The sequence below is a fragment of the Coregonus clupeaformis genome, chromosome 20 (assembly GCF_020615455.1).
Source record: "Coregonus clupeaformis isolate EN_2021a chromosome 20, ASM2061545v1, whole genome shotgun sequence".
NCBI classification, from domain to species: domain Eukaryota; kingdom Metazoa; phylum Chordata; class Actinopteri; order Salmoniformes; family Salmonidae; genus Coregonus; species Coregonus clupeaformis.
This window is the reverse complement of record NC_059211.1, coordinates 33,738,255-33,762,604: the sequence shown is the minus strand read 5'-3', so window position 1 is coordinate 33,762,604 and position 24,350 is coordinate 33,738,255. Positions and strand designations below refer to the sequence as shown.

Here is a 24,350-nt window from a genome sequence, read left to right as displayed (position 1 = left end):
AATCACCCATATAGGGAATAGGGTGCCATTTGGGACGAAGTCCAATTGATGATGTCATTAACTGAGGAGTTTGAGTTGCTGAAAGCAAAGCAAGGGGAAAGTTAGCCTATCAACATGCTACTTTAATGTGTTGTTTCCACGTTTGTTCTCGTTGAAACTCTATACCTGTGAAGTATTTTAAAGGATGTTGTAGTTAGACTGATGACAGTAGGCCTACAGTACAACGAGGGAGAGGAATGTAGAGAGAAGTACTGTATGTAGCGATTATTCAACAGACAATGTTTTATTTTTACAGATGGAAAAATGTGGAAGAGGCAGGAAGTGTCAACTGCCAAATATCACCTGAGGAACTGGAAGGTGAGTTTACCATTATAACAACAACAACAACAAAACAACAACAACAACAAACAAACAAACAACAGCAACACATCACCTTAAAATCTCAACAGTCATGAAGATGTCTAAAACCATGTCAATGAAAGAATGAAAAGCAAGGCAGAGGGTTTGCTTGCTTCCTGACAGCATGTTTTAACCGTAGCATAGTCTGTAGTGGTATATGTTTCAGCCTTGCCAGTTTCCACCACACAGCCAATCTGATCTGGGCCTTTGTACTGGCCTGACAGACATACACTGCTGCCTCCAGAGAAACTCATTTTATAAGTGCCTTTGAAACATTACCCCCGCTGGGCCCTGGAGGGGTGTTGGCTGTCAATTAAGTAATTAAAGAGGTAGGTGTTGGCCACAGCCGGCCCACAGGCCTGTCAGTGGGCTGTCCAGAAGACCTGGGTTCAAATACTATTTTAAATATTTTTGAGCTGTTGGTTTAGCCTACCTGGAGTGCCAGGTGGGCAGGGTTTTCACTTTTGTGACTTTACAATTGGTTCCATTGCAACAGGTACAGCGAAAGTATTCAAAATTATTTCAAATAGTATTTGAATCCAGGGCTGTTCCAGTGGGCCCTGGGCTTGGTTAGTGAGGCCTGACCAGGGAGGGAGTGTCTCCATGTCAGACTAGGGGGCTGGCGGCTAGGTGCTAAAGGCTGGGGGCTGATGGTGATGGGAAAGTAAGGATAGGGATCCGGATCACCTTACCTACAACAGCTTGGAGTCCCACAACCTCACAGGGATTATGTAACATACAACGACCAAATCAAATGTAAATTGACAACAGGCAGGGCAGGCCTTGACCAGGCAGGGGCCGCCACCCGCCACAGAGATGTATTCTGTAACCAACTCAATTCAATAAACGGTATTCATTCCCAGGGGCAATTATTGCTGGGCATAGCAGGAGTCAAGTAAACACAATATGATGACAGGAGAGATGTGTTCGGTAACCAGCGAAGCAACTTTGTTGTGGTTGTTGCTTGCTGTCATAGAGATAAACATGCCTTCTATGACTTGCAAGCCAGATAAATCAATATACAATGTATCTCTTTCTCGAAAATGTTAGACTGAGTGTTGCCCTTGCTGTTAGTTGTTTTGCTTGTGGTGACATTACATTATCAGCAGATGTGGTTGGTATGGCTGTCATGTTTTATGTTTTGCAGCCACTGTTTTATCTCTGTTGTTGTGTTTACAGTACGATTCTGTGTTTATGTTTATATGTTTACTTATGCTATATTTAATTTGTCTGCTCTATGTTGATTATTTTACAATGTTTATTTATTCAACATAATTTCTGTGTCATTTCTATATTTCTCTGCCTTTGCTGTACTTCAATCAATTCAGTTTGTTGAATATTTTGAAATGGCTCTAGTAACTGCAGTAAGTTCTGTAGTGCCTTGTATCCCTGTCTGTCCTAGATATGATGCTGTGGGTGAATGTGTTGTAATAGGAGTAGTCATTCTAATGATGCAGTTATATACTGTATCTTTGCTCCTCTTGATGCTGTGGATGAATGTGTTGTAATGGGTGTAGTAACTCTAATGGTGTAGTGACATGAACTGTCTACCTGTCCCTCCCAGATTATGCTTCAGGTGATGTGTTGCAATGGGTGTACAGATGTAAGATCTTAATTTGATCACTCTTTTATTGCTGGAAATTTGTAGGCTATTCAAGGTTTCTAAAGTTTGTAATTTCCACTTTAAAATGTCAGACTTGATTTGCCCTAACAAAAATTGTATCAACCCCTACAAAAAATGTCCATTAATTATAATCCATATAATAATTCACATTTCCTGTTGCTACAGGATTATCTTCCTGCTGTAGCAAACTGGCTTAAATTAAGATCCTACATCTGTAGTAACTCTGTGCTCTAGGGACATACGTATCCCTGTCTGTCCTAGATGATGCTGTGGATGAATGTGTTGTAATAGGAGTAGTAATTCTAATGATGCAGTTATATACTGTATCCTTGCTCCTCTTGATGCTGTGGATGAATGTGTTGTAATGGGTGTAATAACTCTAATGGTGTAGTGACATGTACTCTCTCCCTCTCCTTCCCAGATGATGCTGTGGGTGGTGGCTTCTCTGTTGACCCTGGTAGAGGGGGTGTTCTCTGAGGAGGACCTGAAGGAGGCCCACGCTGAGCGGCTCCGAGCCCAGGAGAGGACCACCACCGCTGGGGCCTGGCTCCCAGACCGCTACCCAGAGGTCCAGGAGCTGGGAGAGAAGAGGGACGGCCATGGCCAGGCTTCTTGGCCCAGTCTGTTCGGTTAGTACTTCCTCAGAACACCACGACCTCAGACAGGGGTCAAATACTGGATGCTGTCACACACAAACCACATCACATAAAGGCAATGGGCCCTGGCCAAAATAAGTGCACTACAGTATATAGGGAATGGGGTGTTATTTGTGATGCAGCCAAAATATCTCTGGAGCAGAGGACCCCCCAGTGCACCATGGGAAAGCATGTAACATTACTGTATATCAAGGTCTCTGGTTGCTGCGTGGGAGCCATCTAACAGTACATACCCAGCCCTGCATATTCATCTCTGCTCCGCTGGGTTTTTATTAGATTGGGAAGGGCATTCTTTCTCCTATTCTACGTCCTTCAGTGTACTGTAACCATAATCAAATTTGTTTTGGAGCAGTGAAGCTGTCTCTCTGAGAACAACGATTAATACATCCGAAGCTGATGCCCTGATTGGTAATGGCCATAAAACAAGAGACTCTCTGTGTCCCATATGGCACCCTATTCCCTGTATAGTGCAATACTTTTAACCAGAGCCCTATGGGACTCCCTATGGGCCCTGGTAAAAGGTAGTGCACTACATAGGGAATAGGGTGCCATTTGGGAGGCAGTCCGTCACTCCCTTATGGCTACTTCTGGTAGTTTTAGATGCAGCAGGTTGCTGTATATGTTATGCGCAGAGCAGCTGGCAGGCATCTTCACTGACATTTTCAACCATCTCCTTGTCCCGGTCTGTAATCCCCACATGTTTCAAGCTGACTACCATTATTACTGTTTCCAAAAACTCTAAGGCCTCCTGCCACAATGACTACCGCCCTGTAGCACTCACATCTGTAATAATGAAGTGCTTTGAAAGGCTGGTCATGGCACACATCGACTCCCATCATCCCAGACACCCTGAACCCACTCCAATTTGCATACCGCCCCAACAAATCCACAGACTACGCAAACTCAATTGCACTCCACTCTGCCCTCTCCCACCTAGATAAGAGGAATATCTATGTTAGGATGCTGTTCGACTACAGCTCAGCGTTCAACACCATAGTGCCCTCCAAGCTCATCGCCAAGCTCGGGACTCAGGGACTGAACACCCCCCTCTGCAACTGGATCCTGGACTTCCTGATGGGCCGGCCCCAGGTGGTAAGAGTAGGCAACAACACCTCCACCACGCTGACCATCAACACGGGGGTCCCTCAGGGGTGTGTGCTTAGTCCCCTCCTGTACTCCTTGTTCACGCATGACTGCATGGCCACACACGACTCCAACTCCATCATCAAGTTTGCTGATGACACGACAGTGGTCGGCCTGATCACCAAAGGTGATGAGACCTGGCAGTGTGGTGCCAGGACAACAACCTCTCCCTCAACTTTAGCAAGACCAAGGAGCTGATCGTGGACTTCAGGAAATAGGGGCGAGTGCACACCCCCATCCACATTGACGGGGCAGCAGTGGAGAGGGTCAAGAGCTGAAAGTTTCTCTATGTCCATATCACTGAGGAATTATCATGGTCCTCTCACACCAGTACAGTTGTGAAGAAAGCACGGCAGTGCCTATTCTCCCTCAGGAGGCTGAAACGATTTGGCATGGCCCCTCAGATCCTTACAGTGGCTTGTGAAAGTATTCACCCCCCTTCCTATTTTGTTGCCTTACAAATTGTAAATAAAATGGATTTTGGGGGGGTTTGTATAATTTGATTTACACGACATGCCTACCACTTTGAAGATGCAAAATATTTTTTCTTGTGAAACAAACAAGAAATAAGACAAAAAAACAGAAAACTTGAGCGTGCATAACTATTCACCCCCACAAAGTCAATACTTTGTAGAGCCACCTTTTGCAGCAATTACAGCTACAAGTCTCTTGGGGTATGTCTCTATAAGCTTGGCACATCTAGCCACTGGGATTTTTGCCCATTCTTCAAGGCAAAACTCCTCCAGCTCCTTCAAGTTGGATGGGTTCCGCTGGTGTACAGCAATCTTTAAGTCATACCACAGATTCTCAATTGGATTGAGGTCTGGGCTTTGACAAGGCCATTCCAAGACATTTAAATGTTTCCCCTTAAACCACTTGAGTGTTGCTTTAGCAGTATGCTTAGGGTCATTGTCCTGCTGGAAGGTGGACCTCCGTCCCAGTCTCAAATCTCTGGAAGACTGAAACAGGTTTCCCTGTATTTAGCTCCATCACTCATTCCTTCAATTCTGACCAGTTTCCCAGTCCCTGCCGATGAAAAACATCCCCACAGCATGATGCTGCCACCACCATGCTTCACTGTGGGGATGGTGTTCTCGGGTTGATGAGAGGTGTTGGGTTTGCGCCAGACATAGAGTTTTCCTTGATGGCCAAAAAGCTCAATTTTAGTCTCATCTGACCAGAGTACCTTCTTCCATATGTTTGGGGAGTCTCCCACATGGCTTTTGGCGAACACCAAACGTGTTTGCTTATTTTCTTCTTTAAGCAATGGCTTTTAAGCCCAGCTCTGTGGAGTGTACGGCTTAAAGTGGTCCTATGGACAGATACTCCAATCTCTGTTGTGGAGCTTTGCAGCTCCTTCAGGGTTATCTTTGGTCTCTTTGTTGCCTCTCTGATTAATGCCCTCCTTGCCTGGGCCGTGAGATTTGGTGGGCGGCCCTCTCTTGGCAGGTTTGTTGTGGTGCCATATTCTTTCCATTTTTTAATAATGGGTTTAATGGTGCTCCGTGGGATGTTCAAAGTTTTGGATATTGTTTTATAACCCAACCCTGATCTATACTTCTCCACAACTTTGTCCCTGACCTGTATGGAGAGCTCCTTGGTCTTCATGGTGCCGCTTGCTTGCTGGTGCCCCTTGCTTAGTGGTGTTGCAGACTCTGGGGCCTTTCAGAACAGGTGTATACAGTGGGGGGAAAAAGTATTTAGTCAGCCACCAATTGTGCAAGTTCTCCCACTTAAAAAAGATGAGAGAGGCCTGTAATTTTCATAATAGGTACACGTCAACTATGACAGACAAATTGAGAGAGAAAAATTCCAGAAAATCACATTGTAGGATTTTTTATGAATTTATTTGCAAATTATGGTGGAAAATAAGTATTTGGTCACCTACAAACAAGCAAGATTTCTGGCTCTCACAGACCTGTAACTTCTTCTTTAAGAGGCTCCTCTGTCCTCCACTCGTTACCTGTATTAATGGCACCTGTTTGAACTTGTTATCAGTATAAAAGACACCTGTCCACAACCTCAAACAGTCACACTCCAAACTCCACTATGGCCAAGACCAAAGAGCTGTCAAAGGACACCAGAAACAAAATTGTAGACCTGCACCAGGCTGGGAAGACTGAATCTGCAATAGGTAAGCAGCTTGGTTTGAAGAAATCAACTGTGGGAGCAATTATTAGGAAATGGAAGACATACAAGACCACTGATAATATCCCTCGATCTCGGGCTCCACGCAAGATCTCACCCCGTGGGGTCAAAATGATCACAAGAACGGTGAGCAAAAATCCCAGAACCACACGGGGGGACCTAGTGAATGACCTGCAGAGAGCTGGGACCAAAGTAACAAAGCCTACCATCAGTAACACACTACGCCGCCAGGGACTCAAATCCTGCAGTGCCAGACGTGTCCCCCTGCTTAAGCCAGTACATGTCCAGGCCCGTCTGAAGTTTGCTAGAGTGCATTTGGATGATCCAGAAGAGGATTGGGAGAATGTCATATGGTCAGATGAAACCAAAATATAACTTTTTGGTAAAAACTCAACTCGTCGTGTTTGGAGGACAAAGAATGCTGAGTTGCATCCAAAGAACACCACACCTACTGTGAAGCATTGGGGTAGAAACATCATGCTTTGGGGCTGTTTTTCTGCAAAGGGACCAGGACGACTGATCCGTGTAAAGGAAAGAATGAATGGGGCCATCTATCATGAGATTTTGAGTGAAAACCTCCTTCCATCAGCAAGGACATTGAAGATGAAACGTGGCTGGGTCTTTCAGCATGACAATGATCCCAAACACACCGCCCGGGCAACGAAGGAGTGGCTTCGTAAGAAGCATTTCAAGGTCCTGGAGTGGCCTAGCCAGTCTCCAGATCTCAACCCCATAGAAAATCTTTGGAGGGAGTTGAAAGTCTGTGTTGCCCAGCGACAGCCCCAAAACATCACTGCTCTAGAGGAGATCTGCATGGAGGAATGGGCCAAAATACCAGCAACAGTGTGTGAAAACCTTGTGAAGACTTACAGAAAACGTTTGACCTGTGTCATTGCCAACAAAGGGTATATAACAAAGTATTGAGAAACTTTTGTTATTGACCAAATACTTATTTTCCACCATCATTTGCAAATAAATTCATTAAAAATCCTACAATGTGATTTTCTGGATTTTCTTTCCTCATTTTGTCTGTCATAGTTGACGTGTACCTATGATGAAAATTACAGGCCTCTCTCATCTTTTTAAGTGGGAGAACTTGCACAATTGGTGGCTGACTAAATTTCCCCACTGAGATCATGTGACAGATCATGTGACACTTAGATTGCACACAGGTGGACTTTTTTAACTCATTATGTGACTTCTGAAGGTAATTGGTTGCACCAGATCTTATTTAGGGGCTTCATAGCAAAGGGGATGAATACATATGCACGCACCACTTTTCCATAATTTATTCTTAATTTTTTTTTGAAATAAGTTATTTCACTTCACCAATTTTGACTATTTTGTGTATGTCCAAATAAAAATCAATTTAAATTACAGGTTGTAATGCAACAAAATAGGAAAAACTCCAAGAGGGATGAATATTTTTGCAAGGCACTGTAGGAACCTTTACAGTTGCACCATCGAGAGCAACCTGACTGGTTGTATCACTGTCTGGTATGGCAACTGCACCACCCTCGACCTGAAGACTCTACAGAGGGTGGTGCAGAGGGCCCAGCACATCACTGGGGGTGAGCTCCCAACCATCCAGGACGTACATGCCAGGCGGTGTCTGAGAAAGGCCCGAAAAATGTCCAAAGATTCCAGCCACCCGAGACATAGACTGTTCTTCATGCTCCCGTCCGGCAGACGGTACCGGTGCATCAAGGCTCAGAACAACAGACTCCTAAACAGCTTCTATCCCCTGGCCATAAGACTGTTAAATGGCTAACAACTACTGCTCCCCCTCACACCTATGCTGCTGCTAAAATTATTACTACCACTACACTGCTGTTCATTGATTATTGATTGCCATTACCATTAGTACCTATCTATACTGAACAAAAATATAAACGCAACATGCAACAATTTCAAAAATTTTACTGAGTTTCAGTTCATCTAAGTAAATCAGTCAATTGAAATAAATAAATTAGGCCCTAATCTATGGATTTCACATGAATGGGCAAGGGCGCAGCCATGGGTGGAGCCAGGTTTTTCATGTTTTTCCCCACAAAAGGGCTTTATTACAGACAGAAATACAGTTTCATCAGCTGTCCAGGCTGGTGGCTGGTCTCAGACGATCCCGGCGGTGAAGAAGCCAGATGTTGAGGTCCTGGACTGGCATGGTTACACGTGGTCTGCGGTTGTGAGGCCGGTTGGAAGTACTGCCAATTTCTCTAAAACGACATTGGAGGCGGCTTATGGTAGAGAAATTAACATTAAATTCTCTGGCAACAGCTCTGGTGGACATTTCTGCAGTCAGCATGCCAATTGCACGCTCCCTCAAAACTTGAGACATCTGTGGCATTGTGTTTTGTGACAAAACTGCACATTTTAGTGGCCTTTTATTATCCCCAGCACAAGCTACACCTGTGTAATGATCATGATTTTTAATCAGCTTCTTGAAATGCTCACTAACAAGGATGTAAATACATTTGTGCACAAAATTTGAGAGAAATAAGCTTTTTGTGCATATGGAAAATTTCTGGGATCTTTTATTTCAGCTCTTGAAACCTGGGACCAACACTTTACATGTTGTGTTTATATTTTTGTTCAGTATATTTTATCCTGCTACTGGTCACTATTACTCCTGCTCACATGTATATATTAGTATATATCTATTTATCCTGCTACTGGTCACTATTACTCCTGTTTACATGTACAGTCCTTTCAGAAAGTATTCAGACCCCTTGACTTTTTCCACATTTTGTTGTTACAGCCTTATGCTAAAATTAATTAAATCAATAAAATTATTCAGCAATCTACACACAATACCCCATAATGACAAAGCGAAAACAGGTTTTTAGAAATGTTTGCAAATGTATTAAAAACAAGAAACTGAAATACCTTATTTACATAAGTATTCAGCCCCTTTGCTATGAGACTTTAAATTGACTTCGGGTGCATCCTGTTTCCATTGATCATCCTTGAGATGTTTCTACAACTTGATTGGAGTCCACCTGTGGTAAATTCAATTGATTGGACATGATTTGGAATGGCACACAACTGTCTATATAAGGTCCCACAGTTGACAGTGCATGTCAAAGCAAAAACCAAGCCATGAGGTCGAAGGAATTGTCCGTAGAGCTCCGAGACAGGATTGTGTCGAGGCACAGATCTGGGGAAGGGTATCAAAACATTTCTGCAGCATTGAAAGTCCCCAAGAACACAGTGGCCTCCATTATTCTTAAATGGAAGATGTTCGGAACCACCAAGACTCCTCCTAGAGCTGGCCGCCCGGACAAACTGAGCAATCGGGGGAGAAGGGCCTTGGTCAGGGAGGTGACCAAGAACCTGATGGTCACTCTGACTGAGCTTTAGAGTTCCTCTGTGGAGATGGAAGAAACTTCCAGAAGGACAACCATCTCTGCAGCACTCCACCAATCAGGCCTTTATGGTAGAGTGGCCAGACGGAAGCCACTCCTCAGTAAAAGGCACATGACAGCCTGCTTGGAGTTTGCCAAAAGGCACCTAAAGACTCTCAGACCATGAGAAACAAGATTCTCTGGTCTGATGAAACCAAGTTTGAAATATTTGGCCTGAATGCCAATCGTCACGTCTGGAGGAAACCTGGCACCATCCCTACGGTGAAGCATTGTGGTGGCAGCATCATGCTGTGGGAATGTTTTTCAGCTGCAGGGACTGGGAGACTAGTCAGGATCGAGGCAAAGATGAACAGAGCAAAGTCCAGACAGATGCTTGATGAAAACCTGCTCCAGAGCGCTCAGGACCTCAGACTGGGGCGAAGGTTCACCTTCCAACAGGACAGCGACCCTTAGCACACAGCCAAGACAATGCAGGAGTGGCTTCGGGACAAGTCTTTGAATGTCCTCGAGTGGCCCAGCCATAGCCCGGACTTGAACCCGATCGAACATCTCTGGAGAGACCTGAAAATAGCTGTGCAGCAATGCCCCCCATCCAACCTGACAGACCTTGAGAGGATCTGCAGAGAAGAATGGGATAAACTCCCCAAATACGGGTGTGCCAAGCTTGTAGTGTCACACCCAAGAAGACTCGATGCTGTAATCGCTGCCAAAGGTGCTTCAACAAAGTACTGAGTAAAGGGTCTGAATACTTATGTAAATGTGATATTTCAGTTTTTATTTATTTATAAATTAGTAACAAATTCTAAAAACCTGTTTTTGTTTTGTCATTATGGGGTATTGTGTGTAGATTGATGAGGGGAAAAAAACAATTTCATCAATTTTAGAATAAGGCTGTAACGTAACAAAATGTGGAAAACGTCAAGGGATCTGAATAGTTTCCGAAGGCACTGTATATATTACCACTAGTATATTACCATAAGTATTTATATATTCCTGCTACCAGTCACTTTTCAGTCCTGTTTACATGTATATCACCTATCATACCTACGCTGTCACTAATGTACACACACACACACACACACACTAACATCTACACACTTATACTTACATAAACACACTCACCACCAGCACCACTTATGCTGCTGACATACTGTTTACTATTAATATAATTAATTATCCTGCTACCAGTTACTTTCTCCTAATCCCTGCCTACATGTACATACTGTATCTACCTCAAATACTCCAGTATCCCCTGCACACTATACATTTGGTATTGGCACTGACCCTGAATTTACCTTCCTCTCTTATTTATTGTGTTTTCTTGATTATATATATATATATATATATATATACAGTACCAGTAGAAAGTTTGGATACACCTAATCATTCAAGGGTTTTTCTTTATTTTTACAATTTTCTACATTGTAGAATAATAGTAAAGACATCAAAACTATGTTGGAATCATGTAGTAACCAAAAAAGTGTTAAAAAAATCAAAATATATTTTATATTAGAGATTATTGAAATAGCCACCCTTTTGCCTTTATGACAGCTTTGCACACTCTTGGCATTCTCTCAACCAGCTTCACCTGGAATGCCTTTCCAACAGTCTTGAAGGAGTTTCCACATATGCTGAGCACTTGTTGGCTGCTTTTCCTTCACTCTGCCATCTGACTCATCCCAAACCATCTCAATTGGGTTGAGGTCGGGGGATTGTGGAGGCCAGGTCATCTGATGCAGCACTCCATCACTCTCCTTCTTGGTAAAATAGCCCTTACACAGCCTGGAGGTGTGTTGGGTCATTGTCCTGTTGAAAAACAAATGATAGTCCCACTAAGCCCAAACCAGATGGGATGGCGGTTCATCTGCCTCACCTAAAGCCAATTCTGGTGGGAAGCTGTTATAGACCACCAAGTGCTAACAGTCAGTATCTGGATAACATGTGTGAAATGCTTGACAATGTATGTGATATCAAAAGAGAGGTATACTTTCTGGGTGATTTAAATATTGACTGGCTTTCACCAGGCTGCCCACTCAAGAGAAAGCTTCAAACTGTAACCTGTGCCTGCAACCTGGTTCAGGTTATCAGTCAACCTACCAGGGTGGTTACAAACAGTACAGGAATTAAATCATCAACATGTATTGATCATATCTTTACTAATGCTGCAGAGATTTGTTTGAAAGCAGTATAATTTTTTTAAATGTTTAGTCATTTAGCAGACGCTCTTATCCAGTTAGTGAATGCATACATTATTATTTTTTCCTACCCCCTGTGGGAATCAAACCCACAACCCTGGTGTTGAAAATGCAATGCTCTATCAACTGAGCTACATCCCTGCCGGCCATTCCCTCCCCTACCCTGGACGACGCTGGGCCAATTGCGCACCGCCCCATGGGTCTCCCGGTCGTGGCCGGCTACGACAGAGCCTGGATTCGAACCAGGATCTCTAGTGGCACAGCTAGCACTGCGATGCAGTGCCTTAGACCACTGCGCCACTCGGGAGACACAGCCATATCTATTGGATGTAGTGATCACAATATAGTAGCCATATCTAGGAAAACCAAAGTTCAAAAGGCTGGGCCTAAAATTGTGTATAAGAGGTCATACAATAAGTTTTGTAGTGATTCCTATGTTGTTGACGTAAAGAATATATGTTGGTCCGTGGTGTGTAATGAGGAGCAAACATACGCTGCACTTGACACATTTATGAAATCGCTTATTCCAGTTACTAATAAGCATGCACCCATTAAAAAAATTACTTAAAAAACTGTTAAATCCCCGTGGATTGATGAGGAGCTGAAAAAGGGTATGGTTAAAAAAAAATAATAATAATGAGGCAAAAGGAATGGCAAATAAGTTTGGCTGCACAACCGATTGGCAAACGTATTGCAAATTGAGAAATCATGTGACTAAACTGAATAAAAAGAAGAAGAAAAAACACAATGAAACAAGGATAAATGACATAAAGAATTATAGTAAAAAGCTTTGGAGCACCTTACATTTTTGGAAAAAATATAAACTCAGCTCCATCATTCATTGAATCAGATGACTCATTCATCACAAAACCAACTAACTGATATTGCCAACTACTTTAATAATTTTCTCATTGGCAAGATTAGCAAACTTAGGCATGACATGCCAGCAATAATTGCTGACACTACACATCCAAGTATATCTGACCAAATTATGAAAGACAAGCATTGTAATTTTGAATTCCGTAAAGTGAGGGTGGAAGAGGTGAACAAATTATTGTTGTCTATTAACAATGACAAGCCACCGGGGTCTGACAACTTGGATGGAAAATTGCTGAGGATAATAGCGGACGATATTGCCACTCCTATTTGCCATATTTTCAATTTAAGCCTACTAGAATGTGTGTGCCCCCAGGCTTTGAGGGAAGCAAAAGTCATTCCGCTACCTAAGAATAGTAAAGCCCCCTTTACTGGCTCAAATAGCCGACAAATTAGCCTGTTACCAACCCTTAGTAAACTATTGGAAAAAATTGTGTTTGACCAGATACAATGCTATTTTACTGTAAACAAATTGACAACCAACTTTCTGCATGCTTATAGAGAAGGACATTCAACAAGCACAGCACTTACACAAATGACTGATGATTGGCTGAGAGAAAATGATGATAAAAACATTGTGGGGGCTGTTTTGTTAGACTTCAGTGCAGCTTTTGACATTATCGATCATAGTCTGCTGCTGGAAAAATGTATGTGTTATGGCTTTACACCCCCTGCTATAATGTGGATAAAGAGTTACTTGTCTAACAGAACACAGAGGGTGTTCTTTAATGGAAGCCTCTGAAACATAATCCAGGTAGAATCAGGAATTCCCCAGGGCAGCTGTCTAGGCCCCTTGCTTTTTCCATCTTTACTAATGACATGCCACTGGCTTTGAGTAAAGCCAGTGTGTCTATGTATGCGGATGACTCAACACTATACACATCAGTTACTACAGCAACTGCAATAACTGCAACACTTAACAAAGAGTTGCAGTTAGTTTCGGAATGGGTGGCAAGGAATAAGTTAGTCCTGAATATTACCAAAACTAAAAGCATTGTATTTGGGTCAAATCATTCACTAAACCCTAAACCTCAACTACAGCTCGTAATTAATAATGTGGAAATTTAGCAAATTGAGGTGACTAAACTGCTTGGAGTAACCCTGGATTGTAGACTGTCATGGTCAAAGCATATTGATACAACAGTAGCTAAGATGGGGAGAAGTATGTCCCTAATTAAGCGCTGCTCTGCCTTCTTAACAACACTATAACAAGGCAGGTCCTACAGGCCCTAGTTTTGTCGCACCTAGACTACATTTTACATTTTACATTTTAGTCATTTAGCAGACGCTCTTATCCAGAGCGACTTACAGTTAGCGCATACATTATTTTATCGAACCCACAACCCTGGCGTTGCAAACGCCATGCTCTACCAACTGAGCTACATCCCCTGCCGGCCATTCCCTCCCCTACCCTGGACGACGCTGGGCCAATTGTGCGCCACCCCATGGGTCTGACTACTGTTCAGTAGTGTGGTCAGGTGCCACAAAGAGGGACTTGGGAAAATTGCAGTTGGCTCAGAACAGGGCAGCACTGCTGGCCCATAAAAGTACATGGAGAGCTAACATTAATGACATGCACGTCAGTCTCTCCTGGCTCAGAGTGGAAGAGAGATTGACTTCATCACTGCTTGTTTTTGCCGACAAGCTGAATGTACCGAGCTGTCTGTTTGGAATACTGGCACACAGCTCGGACACCCATGCATACCCCACAAGACATGCCACCAGAGGTCTCTTCACAGTCCCCAAGTCCAGAACAGACTATGGGAGGCGCACAGTACTACATAGAGCCATGACTACATGGAAATCTATTCCACATCAGGTAACTGATGCAAGCAGTACAATCAGATTTAAAAAACAGGTAAAAATACACCTTATGGAACAACGGGGACTGTGAAGAGACACACACAAGGGTATAGACACATGCATACGCACACATTGTGATATTGTTGTATGGTGGAATAAAACATTTTGTATTGTAGATAGGAGGTGGTGTAATAATGTCATATGATGTACTGTTTTATATTTTGTTTTATATGATATAATCTAAATGCTTTAATATGTTTGGACCCCAGGAAGATTAGCTGCTGACTTACAAATACAAAACTGATTGGCTCAAACACATTAAGAAGGAAAGAAATTCCACAAATTAACTTTTAAGAAGGCACACCTGTTAATTGAAATGCATTCCAGGTAACTACCTCATGATGCTGGTTGAGAGAATGCCAAGAGTGTGCAAAGCCGTCATCAAGTCAAAGGGTGGCTATTTGAAGAATCTCAAATATAAAATATATTTGGATTTGTTTAACACTTTTTGGTTACTACATGATTCCATATGTGTTATTTCATAGTTTTGATGTCTTCACTATTATTCTACAATGTAAAAAATAGTAAAAATAAAGAAAAACCCTTGAATGAGTAGGTGTGTCCAAACTTTTGACTGGTACTGTATATACAGTATATATATGGAAAGTATTCAGACCCCTTGACTTTTTCCACATTTTGTTATGTTACAGCCTTATTCTAAAATTGATTAAATCTACACACAATACCAATAAAAAACTGAAATATCACATTTACATAAGTATTCAGACCCTTTACTCAGTACTTTGTTGAAGCACCTTTGGCAGCGATTACAGCCTCGAGTCTTCTTGGGTATGACGCTACAAGCTTGGCACACCTGTATTTGGGGAGTTTCTCCCATTCTTCTCTGCAGATCCTCTCAAGCTCTGTCAGGTTGGATGGGGGGCGTCGCTGCACAGCTATTTCCGGGATCGGGTTCAAGTCCGGGCTATGGCTGGGCCACTCAAGGATATTCAGAGACTTGTCCCGAAGCCACTCCTGTGTTGTCTTGGCTGTTTACTTAGGGTTGTTGTCCAGTTGGAAGGCGAATATTTGCCACAGTCTGAGGTCCTGAGCGCTCTGGAGCTGGTTTCATCAAGGATCTCTCTGTACTTTGCTCCGTTCATCTTTCCCTCGATCTTGACTAGTGTCCCAGTCCCTGCGGCTGAAAAACATCCCCACAGCATGATGCTGCCACCACAATGCTTCACCGTAGGGATGGTATTGGCCAGGTGATGAGCAGTGCCTGGTTTCCTCCAGACGTGACGCTTGGCATTCAGGCCAAAGATTTAAATATTGGTTTCATCAGACAAGATAACCTTGTTTCTCATGGTCTGACAGTCCTTTAGTCCTTTAGGTGCCTTTTGGCAAACTCTAAGCAGGCTTTCATGTGCCTTTTAATTTTTCCACATTTTGTAATGTTACAGCCTCATTCTAAAATAAAAAAATAAAACATCCTCACAATACCCCATAATGACAAAGCAAAAACAGATTTTTGCATATTTATAAAAAATATTTAAGAAATACCTTATTTACATAAGTATTCAGACCCTTTGCTATGAGACTCGAAATTGAGCTCAGGTGAATCCTGTTTCCATTGATCATCCTTGCAAGGGTCTGAATACTTATGTAAATGTCCTATTTCAGTTTTTTATTGGTATTGTGTATAGATTGATGAGGGAAAAAAACAATTTAATCCATTTTATAATAAGGCTGTAACGTAATAAAATGTGGAAAAAGTCAAGGGGTCTGAATAGTTTCAGAATGCACTTTCACAATATATACAGTATATATTATTTAAAATGTTATTAGTTATACTATTTTAATATTGATTACTGCACTGTTGGGTAGAGCATTTCACTGTACTTGTGCATGTGACAATAAAACTTGAACTTGAACTCTGTTAAGAACATGCAGGTGTCAGAGGCCAAGATAGTTTCAAGATATTGTATATGAGTACATGTACATATCTTTGGTTTATATTGTTTGTACTTCTTTATTGACTCTTTGTATACACATACCCTCCAAAACAACTTCAGAAATCAGTAGTGAAGACTTTTAGAGAGTCTTTGAAGCAACACTGTGTCGGAAGTGGTTCCCTAAACCTTTTGGAATATTTCTATAATTGTATGAAATTATTTAAAACCCTTATGGCATGTTTTAACATGGCTAGGTGTGGAAGGAGTTGACTACCAGCTCCCTTGTTCTTGTTTTGCCGGAGGAAAATTTTTATTCAAATTCTATTTTTTAGTTTTCGTAAACAACACGACATGACTTGACGTGTGTTACTGTAACTCTCCATGCATCAGCTCATACACTGAAATAAAACATTCTCCCCAGAAAACCCATTACCCAAGACATATGAGCACATTAAGGACTCAGAGTAGACCTACAAAACGTCAATAGTGCAGGGCAAAACCATTCTCAGGTCAGAAGAATGTTGAAACAGCTCTAATGCCTGTGCTATTGTTACGCATGTGAAGTAAAAACCTTTATTGTGTTCATGCATCATACATACTGATGGGCTTCAGTAAGGTTATGGACGGTAAATCTCCCTTTGAAATAACTAATAACTAATAACTCACACAGAGCAACATTACTTCTCCTGTTGGAGACCAGCCAGCCGCTCCTACTCTCCCACCTCTCCTCCGGTGGTAATTACCCTACATTGTTACAGTACACTTTGCACCATTCAGCTGATAACAGGAGGAATTCCACTCCCGGTTTCAACACCAGCCCTATCTGCTTTTAATTTAACCACACATGCTCTGTTCTAGCTCCCCCACCAGACTATTCATATACACACATGCGCACACACATGCGCACGCACACACACACACACACACACACACACACACACACACACACACACACACACACGTTATGTTCTTCTATCCTGGAGGGGACCTAAAATGTATTTCCATTCAAAGTCATATTTTCCCTAACCCATAACCCTTACCCTTACCCTAACCTTAACCTGTAACCCTAATCCAAACCATAAACCTAACTCCTAACCCTAACCCTAACCACTAACCCCTTACCCTTCCATTCCCTTCCCTTCCCTTAACCCTAATTGTAACCCTAATTGTAACCCTAACCCTTAACCTAACACCTAAGCTTAAAATAGCCTTTGTCCTCATGGGGATGTGGGAAATGTCCCCACGAGGGAGAATTGTCCTTGTTTTACTATCCTTGTGGGGACTTTTTGGGGATTTTAGGTCCCCACAAGGATAGAAGAACCAACCCACACACACACAACAGGCTGCAGCAGTACCTACCCTACACTGTACTCAGTGGCCCTCACCCAGCGAAACTGTGAGAAGTTCACCTTACTTGCTAAAGGCCATAGCAAACATCTGGGATATATCTGAAATCTGTATATAATTATGTATATAAGATTATGGTTGCTTTATCCAGGCACCATTTTTTGGAACTACTTACAGAGTTCACAGGTTTAGAGATATTACTTGCTTTCGGTATTATGTCACTCACCTATAACTACGCCAAAATCCAAAGGGCTAATTTCATATTCTCTCATTGACTTATATTTCCTTATGTTCTCGCGCAAGAAACACATTGTAACCATGAATAACCATGTGGTCCTCTGTAGCTCAACTGGTAGAGCACGGCGCTTGTAACGCCAAGGTAGTGGGTTCGATCCCCGGGACCACCCATACACAAAAATGTATGCACGCATGACTGTAAGTCGCTTTGGATAAAAGCGTCTGCTAAATGGCATATTATTTATTATTATTAATATTGTGGGAAAAGTTAGTCATTTAAATGAACACATAAAGTGCTGTATAGAGAGGTCATTGCCTCACCATTCATTCACCTAGTCTCTCATAATGTTTTTCCTTGTGTCCTGTCTCCTGTAGAGAACCCAGGTCTGGAGGACGATGGAGAGGGATACCCGAGCAGGTGGCAACGCTCACCCCCAGACCCCGACCCAGACCCTGAACCCTCCCGTAGAGGCTCCCGCAAGAAAAGCAAAAAGCCCAAGAACAACAGCCGGGACTGCCGCATGGAGAAGAAGGAGATGCGTGTCAGAGACCTGGGCCTGGGCTTCGACTCGGATGAGATCATCCTGTTTAAGTACTGTGTGGGGACGTGCTCGAGCTCCCGTAAGAACTACGACCTGGCCCTCAAGGCCCTGATGGAGAACGAGGGTATCCCCAGCAGGAAGGTGAGCGCCCACCCCTGCTGTCGGCCCACCCGCTACGAGACTGTCTCCTTCATGGATGCCCAGACTATATGGCAGACCATCAAGTGGCTGTCGGCGGCTAACTGTAGCTGTGTGGGGTGACGGGCGGGGAGTAAGAGGAAGTCTACCTGCAGAAGACACATGCATAAAGAAGCTCCAGGGTGAAGAGAGGAAGTGGCTGAGATGCCTTCGCTGTGGGCATGTTGAGCATAAAGGGTGGATCAGAGCCTGGATCAAAGCCTTGGCCCAATGGCTGGGTTTCAGCCTGACGTGGATCCACTTTGGGTTAACCAGTCTTCTCAGGTCGGGAAAGCATGAATGCAGGATAGAGATACAACCTATCAAATCCCTATGTTCAACAGAGGATCTGCATCCTCAGTCAGAGCCCAGGAGTCATGGCTCTGGAGACTGGTGAGTACTGGAGCTCCTGGGCAGGGACTGGGGTGGTTAGGACTGGTTGTCTCCATCCCTGTGCTGACAGCAAGATGCCCCATAAGAGGGTGGACTTCACTTGGTGTCTGCCCTGTTGTGCCTTTTGTTATGTCTAAAAAGAGGAGATGGTGAAGCAAAAGCTTTGAACCATTGGACCTTAACTCTGATCCAGAAGAGGAGCATTTTGGGTTACAGGGCAACTGACCATAAAGAGGGCAACAAGTTTGAATTATTAAGAAGTGACGTTTTTTGGTTTCGAAGGCTCTCCAATAAGACCAAAATAACTATGCGGTGTAATGCATTTTAATGTTTCCTTCTTCAATGGCAGCTCATCCACATAGGGATTGGTCATAGCAAGGTAGCTTTGAGCCAACCGTAGTACAGTACATCTCCCATCTCCAAGTGTTTCATCATGGCATTCAGTTGATTCCAATCACTAAGCACACATCTACTCTTACTTTAGTACCTCATGCATGTTTTGAGAACAGTACCAAAACTGTATCCACAATGCTTAGAGAACAATATCAAAACTGGATCAACTGTACCTACCTAGATTAACTGTAAAGTCTAGCAGAATCTGAGGCACTTGTTTGTAGCTTGGCCCAACTTGTTTACTGTACACTATAAACAGTGTGTTGTAGGATGCCATCACAGGGCCAAGGTCAGTCATGGCCCAGCCATACCTCACGCTGCCTGACACACAGCTTTCATCACATGGTTTATTTTCAGCTCTGAACGTGGCACATCACCACTGTCAACTTAACTTTTTGGATTACAAAGATTATTGAGCATATTGACAACTGTTATTCAGAATGTGGTTATCATACTTTGTATCGTGATAGTATACTGTACATATCTCATATCGCATAATTTATCTATGTTATGTTTCTTATGGACAAACATAACTCTTCATTGACACCACTCTGTTGCATCTGTGTTGAAGGAACGTTTGAGTGGACCACATATGTACATAATGTATTCTGGCTGCCTCTCCACACCTGACCAATGAAATGGAGACATACAGTAAAGAGAATAAGACATAATGTACTGTAGATACAGTATATCAAAACAAGGGGAAGGTTTACGTACTAATGTATCACACATATTTCATTATACTATATTTATGTATTTATAAAGTATTGTATAAACTGTAGCTCAGTGTTCTTTAGATTGTTGATGGTTAAGCGACAGTGTAGGTGTTGAGAAACGTATATTTATATCAAGTGGTGTTAAGAAAATAAAAGTGAAGCATTATTTGTGTTCAAAAGTTGGAGTTTGTACAGTAGGTTTTCATAAAGAAAGGTCATATTTTAATCTGTTTGTAGTAGGCTATGTACATTGTGTATATAGCCTAGTTCTGCTCCATTCTCTCAGGATCATGCTGTTATGTTTTACATTAGCTGAAAGACATATATCTCCTCAATCTCTTTGTAGTTAGATATCATCTGGAGAACTATTGTTTATTATAGAAATGTTATGATCAATCTTTCAAGAAATGTTTGTATTCACAATAACAAACAATGAAGAGTCTATTGAAAGATGTATCCATACATTGTTATTATATCCATGATGTCATTCTTTGTCTCAATCTGTGTTTCCTACCCTGATCCCACCACCAATGGTAGGCCTACTACAGTTTAACCAAACCATGTACTGAGAGAGGTTTCTATTCCATTTTAACCATGTGCTTCAACCGTAACACGTGCAGAGATTTTGTGTGTTGCTAGTTGTTCACAGCAATATGTTTAGGGACTGGCAAAGTGTGAACACAGATGATTATTAGTCTTTATTCTGCCTTCAGTACATGTCTGGTTTGTGGTTCTATGAAGCTGCAGCATCTGGTGTGCTTTTAATCTGCAAACATGGGGCCTTCACTCATTGTTTAAGTCCAAACTTAACTTCCCTGTTAGATGCTATGCATCTCATAATCGCCTTATTGTACATTAGGGAAAGTATTTATTACATTTAAATTATTTATTTATTGTCATTTCATGTTATACACTTGTTCTTACAAATATCAGATGTTTATAATTTATGAAGTGGCCATGTATGTTTTATTTTCTTTTACTATTGTTTTCTCAGTGGAAAGAGCAAGAATGTTTCAAAGCAACAAGTCTCTCCCCCCCCCCACACACACACAAACACACACACACACACACACACACACACACACACACAAGGAGGGATTTACCTTTCCAAACAGTGCATGTAGGTGTATCCACTATCCTCTAAATTTTTATATGAACCAGATACACAGATAAAAAACAAGCTAATGTAACCTGGTGTGGCCTCCTCCACTAGCTCTGTCAGTCACATGTGTTGCCAGGGAACCTTGCCAAGAGATGAGTGCCAGTCCCTGGCACCCTGGTATCAGAGACCAAACACCTCTGTTCCCTTTTAGATGTTGCTCTAAAACCCAATTCATACCCTATACAAGTACACATCAACAATTATCTATGCAAAATGGCGATCCTGCGTTGTTGTGTAGCAAAAATATGCAAACGTGCTCAGCCCCGCAATTTGGAACTCGACGCAAGTATGTAGGATTACCTAATAATAATAATAATATGCCATTTAGCAGACGCTTTTATCCAAAGCGACTTACAGTCGTGCGTGCATACATTTTTGTGTATGGGTGGTCCCGGGGATCGAACCCACTACCTTGGCGTTACAAGCGCCGTGCTCTACCAGCTGAGCTACAGAGGACCTACCTCTTGCATAGCTAATTGCATTCTTGCATTGTTTACTTGTGTAGGTTATAAATTAGGCTTAAAGGGAAAGTTCACAATTTTACAACTTCATATTCATCATCTCCAGCTCCACCCCAACATCAACATATGTGAAAATGGTGCGTTTCTATGTTTTGTAGTAAAAAGATAGAGGAAGATAAGTGTTTCCAATGACATCATCGGTGTGCATCGTGTGATTTTGACCAATTGTGAGTAGGCATTGCCTACTAATTGCGTACTAATTGTCGACTAATTGGTTGATGTCATTGGAAACACTTATCTTTCTCCATATTTTCTACTACAAAACATATAAACGCGCCATTTTCACATATGTTGATGTTGGGGAGGTGCTGGAGATGATGAATATGAAGTTGAAAAATGTTGAATTTTCCCTTTTAAGTCAGACACAGCAGTAGGCCTACTCCTGTTCATGGGACCTTGTTGTAGTTCCATACCTGTTATTAAAACAACCTTATTATCCAGTGTTTAACGAAGACAATAAATGTTGGTATTCATATATTATAATGACATGGTACTGTATTGTTATTCTTGTTATTATTGTTATTGTTATTGTTATTGATGTTACTTTCATGTCTGAAAGGTCATATGGACACTATTTTTGTACTTCTCTTAAAAGAATAAAGCTTCTTTAAACATGAAAATGTGTCTCCTATCCTGATGTCTTTTTTTACATACACCCGACCTAACCATACTCCTGATAAAAATTTGCATTAAAATAGAAATACAAAGGGTCATATACGGTACATCTGCAATAGGCCTAGTTTAATCGAGGAAGGTTTGTGACTGTATTCATAACTATTTATAACTGTCACGATCGTCGGGAACAGAGGACCAATGCGCAGCGTTATTTGCGAACATATTTATTTAATTAGAAAGATAACACGAACAAAACAACAAACGAAAACGTGACGTCCAAAGGTGCAACACACAAACCTATACAGGAACAAGATCCCACAAACACTGTGGGAAAACTGGCTGCTTAAGTATGGTTCCCAATCAGAGACAACAAGCAACAGCTGATACACATTGCCTCTGATTGAGAACCACACTGGCCAACATAGAAATACTAAACTAAAATGGAAAACACATGAAAACTCACACCCTGGCTCAACATACTAGAGTCCCCAGAGCCAGGGCGTGACAATAACTAGTTGTTACTAATGGCTTGTTAATTAAGGAAGAACAGTGCAGATGCAAAGTTTGGTAACAGAATGATGGCACAAACAGCACAAACTGTCATTCTGTTACCAGACTTTGCATCTGCACTGTTCTTTAAGTAAATGTGTTTTTGTAAAATGGTCAGTGGAAATTGTTAAAAGTAGTCCTTGTGCATAGAGTTGTATGGTTTGTTTAACTTTGTGATCATTGGTTTTTGTTTGACATACATTTTAAAGTGAAAAACTCAGCATCACTCTGTTACCATGGAATTGCCCAGGACTGAATGCAGATCTGAGTTCATTCATCAATAACTCTTTGGCTTCTTTGTTTCTCCCATGTATTTGTTAATGGCTTGAACAGGAGGCAGGTTCTTCATTCCCAAAACACTGGCCTATTTACACCCTGTCTGAGCTCAAGTTGTTTGGCCACCTGCCCTGTGGCTGTGGGATATTATTAGTACACTGTGTTCTCTCTTCAGGGGTATGGGAAAGAGATCAGAATGTAGATTTTCACCTCATAGAGCATGTCCTCAAGTTGACTGTGTGTGGTTGATGTGCAATCAGTGAGTCATGCAATGTGCTGTAGCATAGACATACGACGGCACCTTGTCATACAGAGTGGGGCATTACTGGGCAACACTGGGGCCTCTGCCACATGGTTTAAAAAGGGGTCTTATCTTAACAGTAAAGGTGTTCATGCAAGAGAAACGGTATATCAAGAGTTTGATGGTGTTGGATAAGAGAACAAGACTGGCCTTGTGTGGTAGTTTACAGAGACGTGCAGAACGTGGTGTTGGCTCTGTGCTTCATGATAAAAAGTCCTGTGGGAACTCCGTTTTCAATTGAGGCCCTGTCGCTCAGACCATTGAAGAACATCCATGGCAGAAGGCGGGCGGTAAACTCATACACATGCACGCATCAAAGGCCTTTCATATGATATAACCATTCTGATCACCATTGCATGTCTTCACAATCTTGAGAATAAAATGTGTTCTAATCTCGGCCCCCAGAACCAAATCAGATACTTGATTTTGGGACTGTCACGATAGTGTGTTGTAATTAGCTACTAGGGCCAAATCTAACACATGAATTGAAATGCTGCAGACTAGCCTAGTTCAGTCTAGACTCAGTCAGAGATGCTGCAGACTAGCATAGTTCAGTCTAGACTCAGTCAGTGATGCTGTAGACTAGCATAGTTCAATCTAGACTCAGTCAGTGATGCTGCAGACTAGCATAGTTCAGTCTAGACTCAGTCAGTGATGCTGCAGATTAGCATAGTTCAGTCTAGACTCAGTCAGTGATGCTGCAGACTAGCCTAGTTCAGTCTAGACTCAGTCAGTGATGCTGCAGACTAGCTTAGTTCAGTCTAGACTCAGTCAGTGATGTTGCAGACTAGCCTAGTTCAGTCTAGACTCAGTCAGTGATGCTGCAGACTAGCATTGTTCAGTCTAGACTCAGTCAGTGATGCTGTAGACTAGTATAGTTCAGTCTAGACTCAGTCAGTGATGCTGCAGACTAGCATAGTTCAGTCTAGACTCAGTCAGTGATGCTGCAGAGTAGCC

The 24,350-nt window shown here is 42.3% G+C and overlaps 1 protein-coding gene across 1 annotated transcript; it reads left to right on the top strand.

Annotated features, from left to right (window-relative positions):
* Window positions 1-303: 303 nt before the first annotated feature.
* Window positions 304-21,478, top strand: LOC121532967 (neurturin). Its single transcript, XM_041838743.2, has 3 exons — window positions 304-357; window positions 2,445-2,652; window positions 18,124-21,478. Exons 1-3 carry the CDS (start codon window positions 304-306, stop codon window positions 18,549-18,551), a joined length of 690 nt encoding a protein of 229 aa, XP_041694677.1. The 3' UTR covers window positions 18,552-21,478.
* The last annotated feature ends 2,872 nt before the right edge of the window (window positions 21,479-24,350 follow it).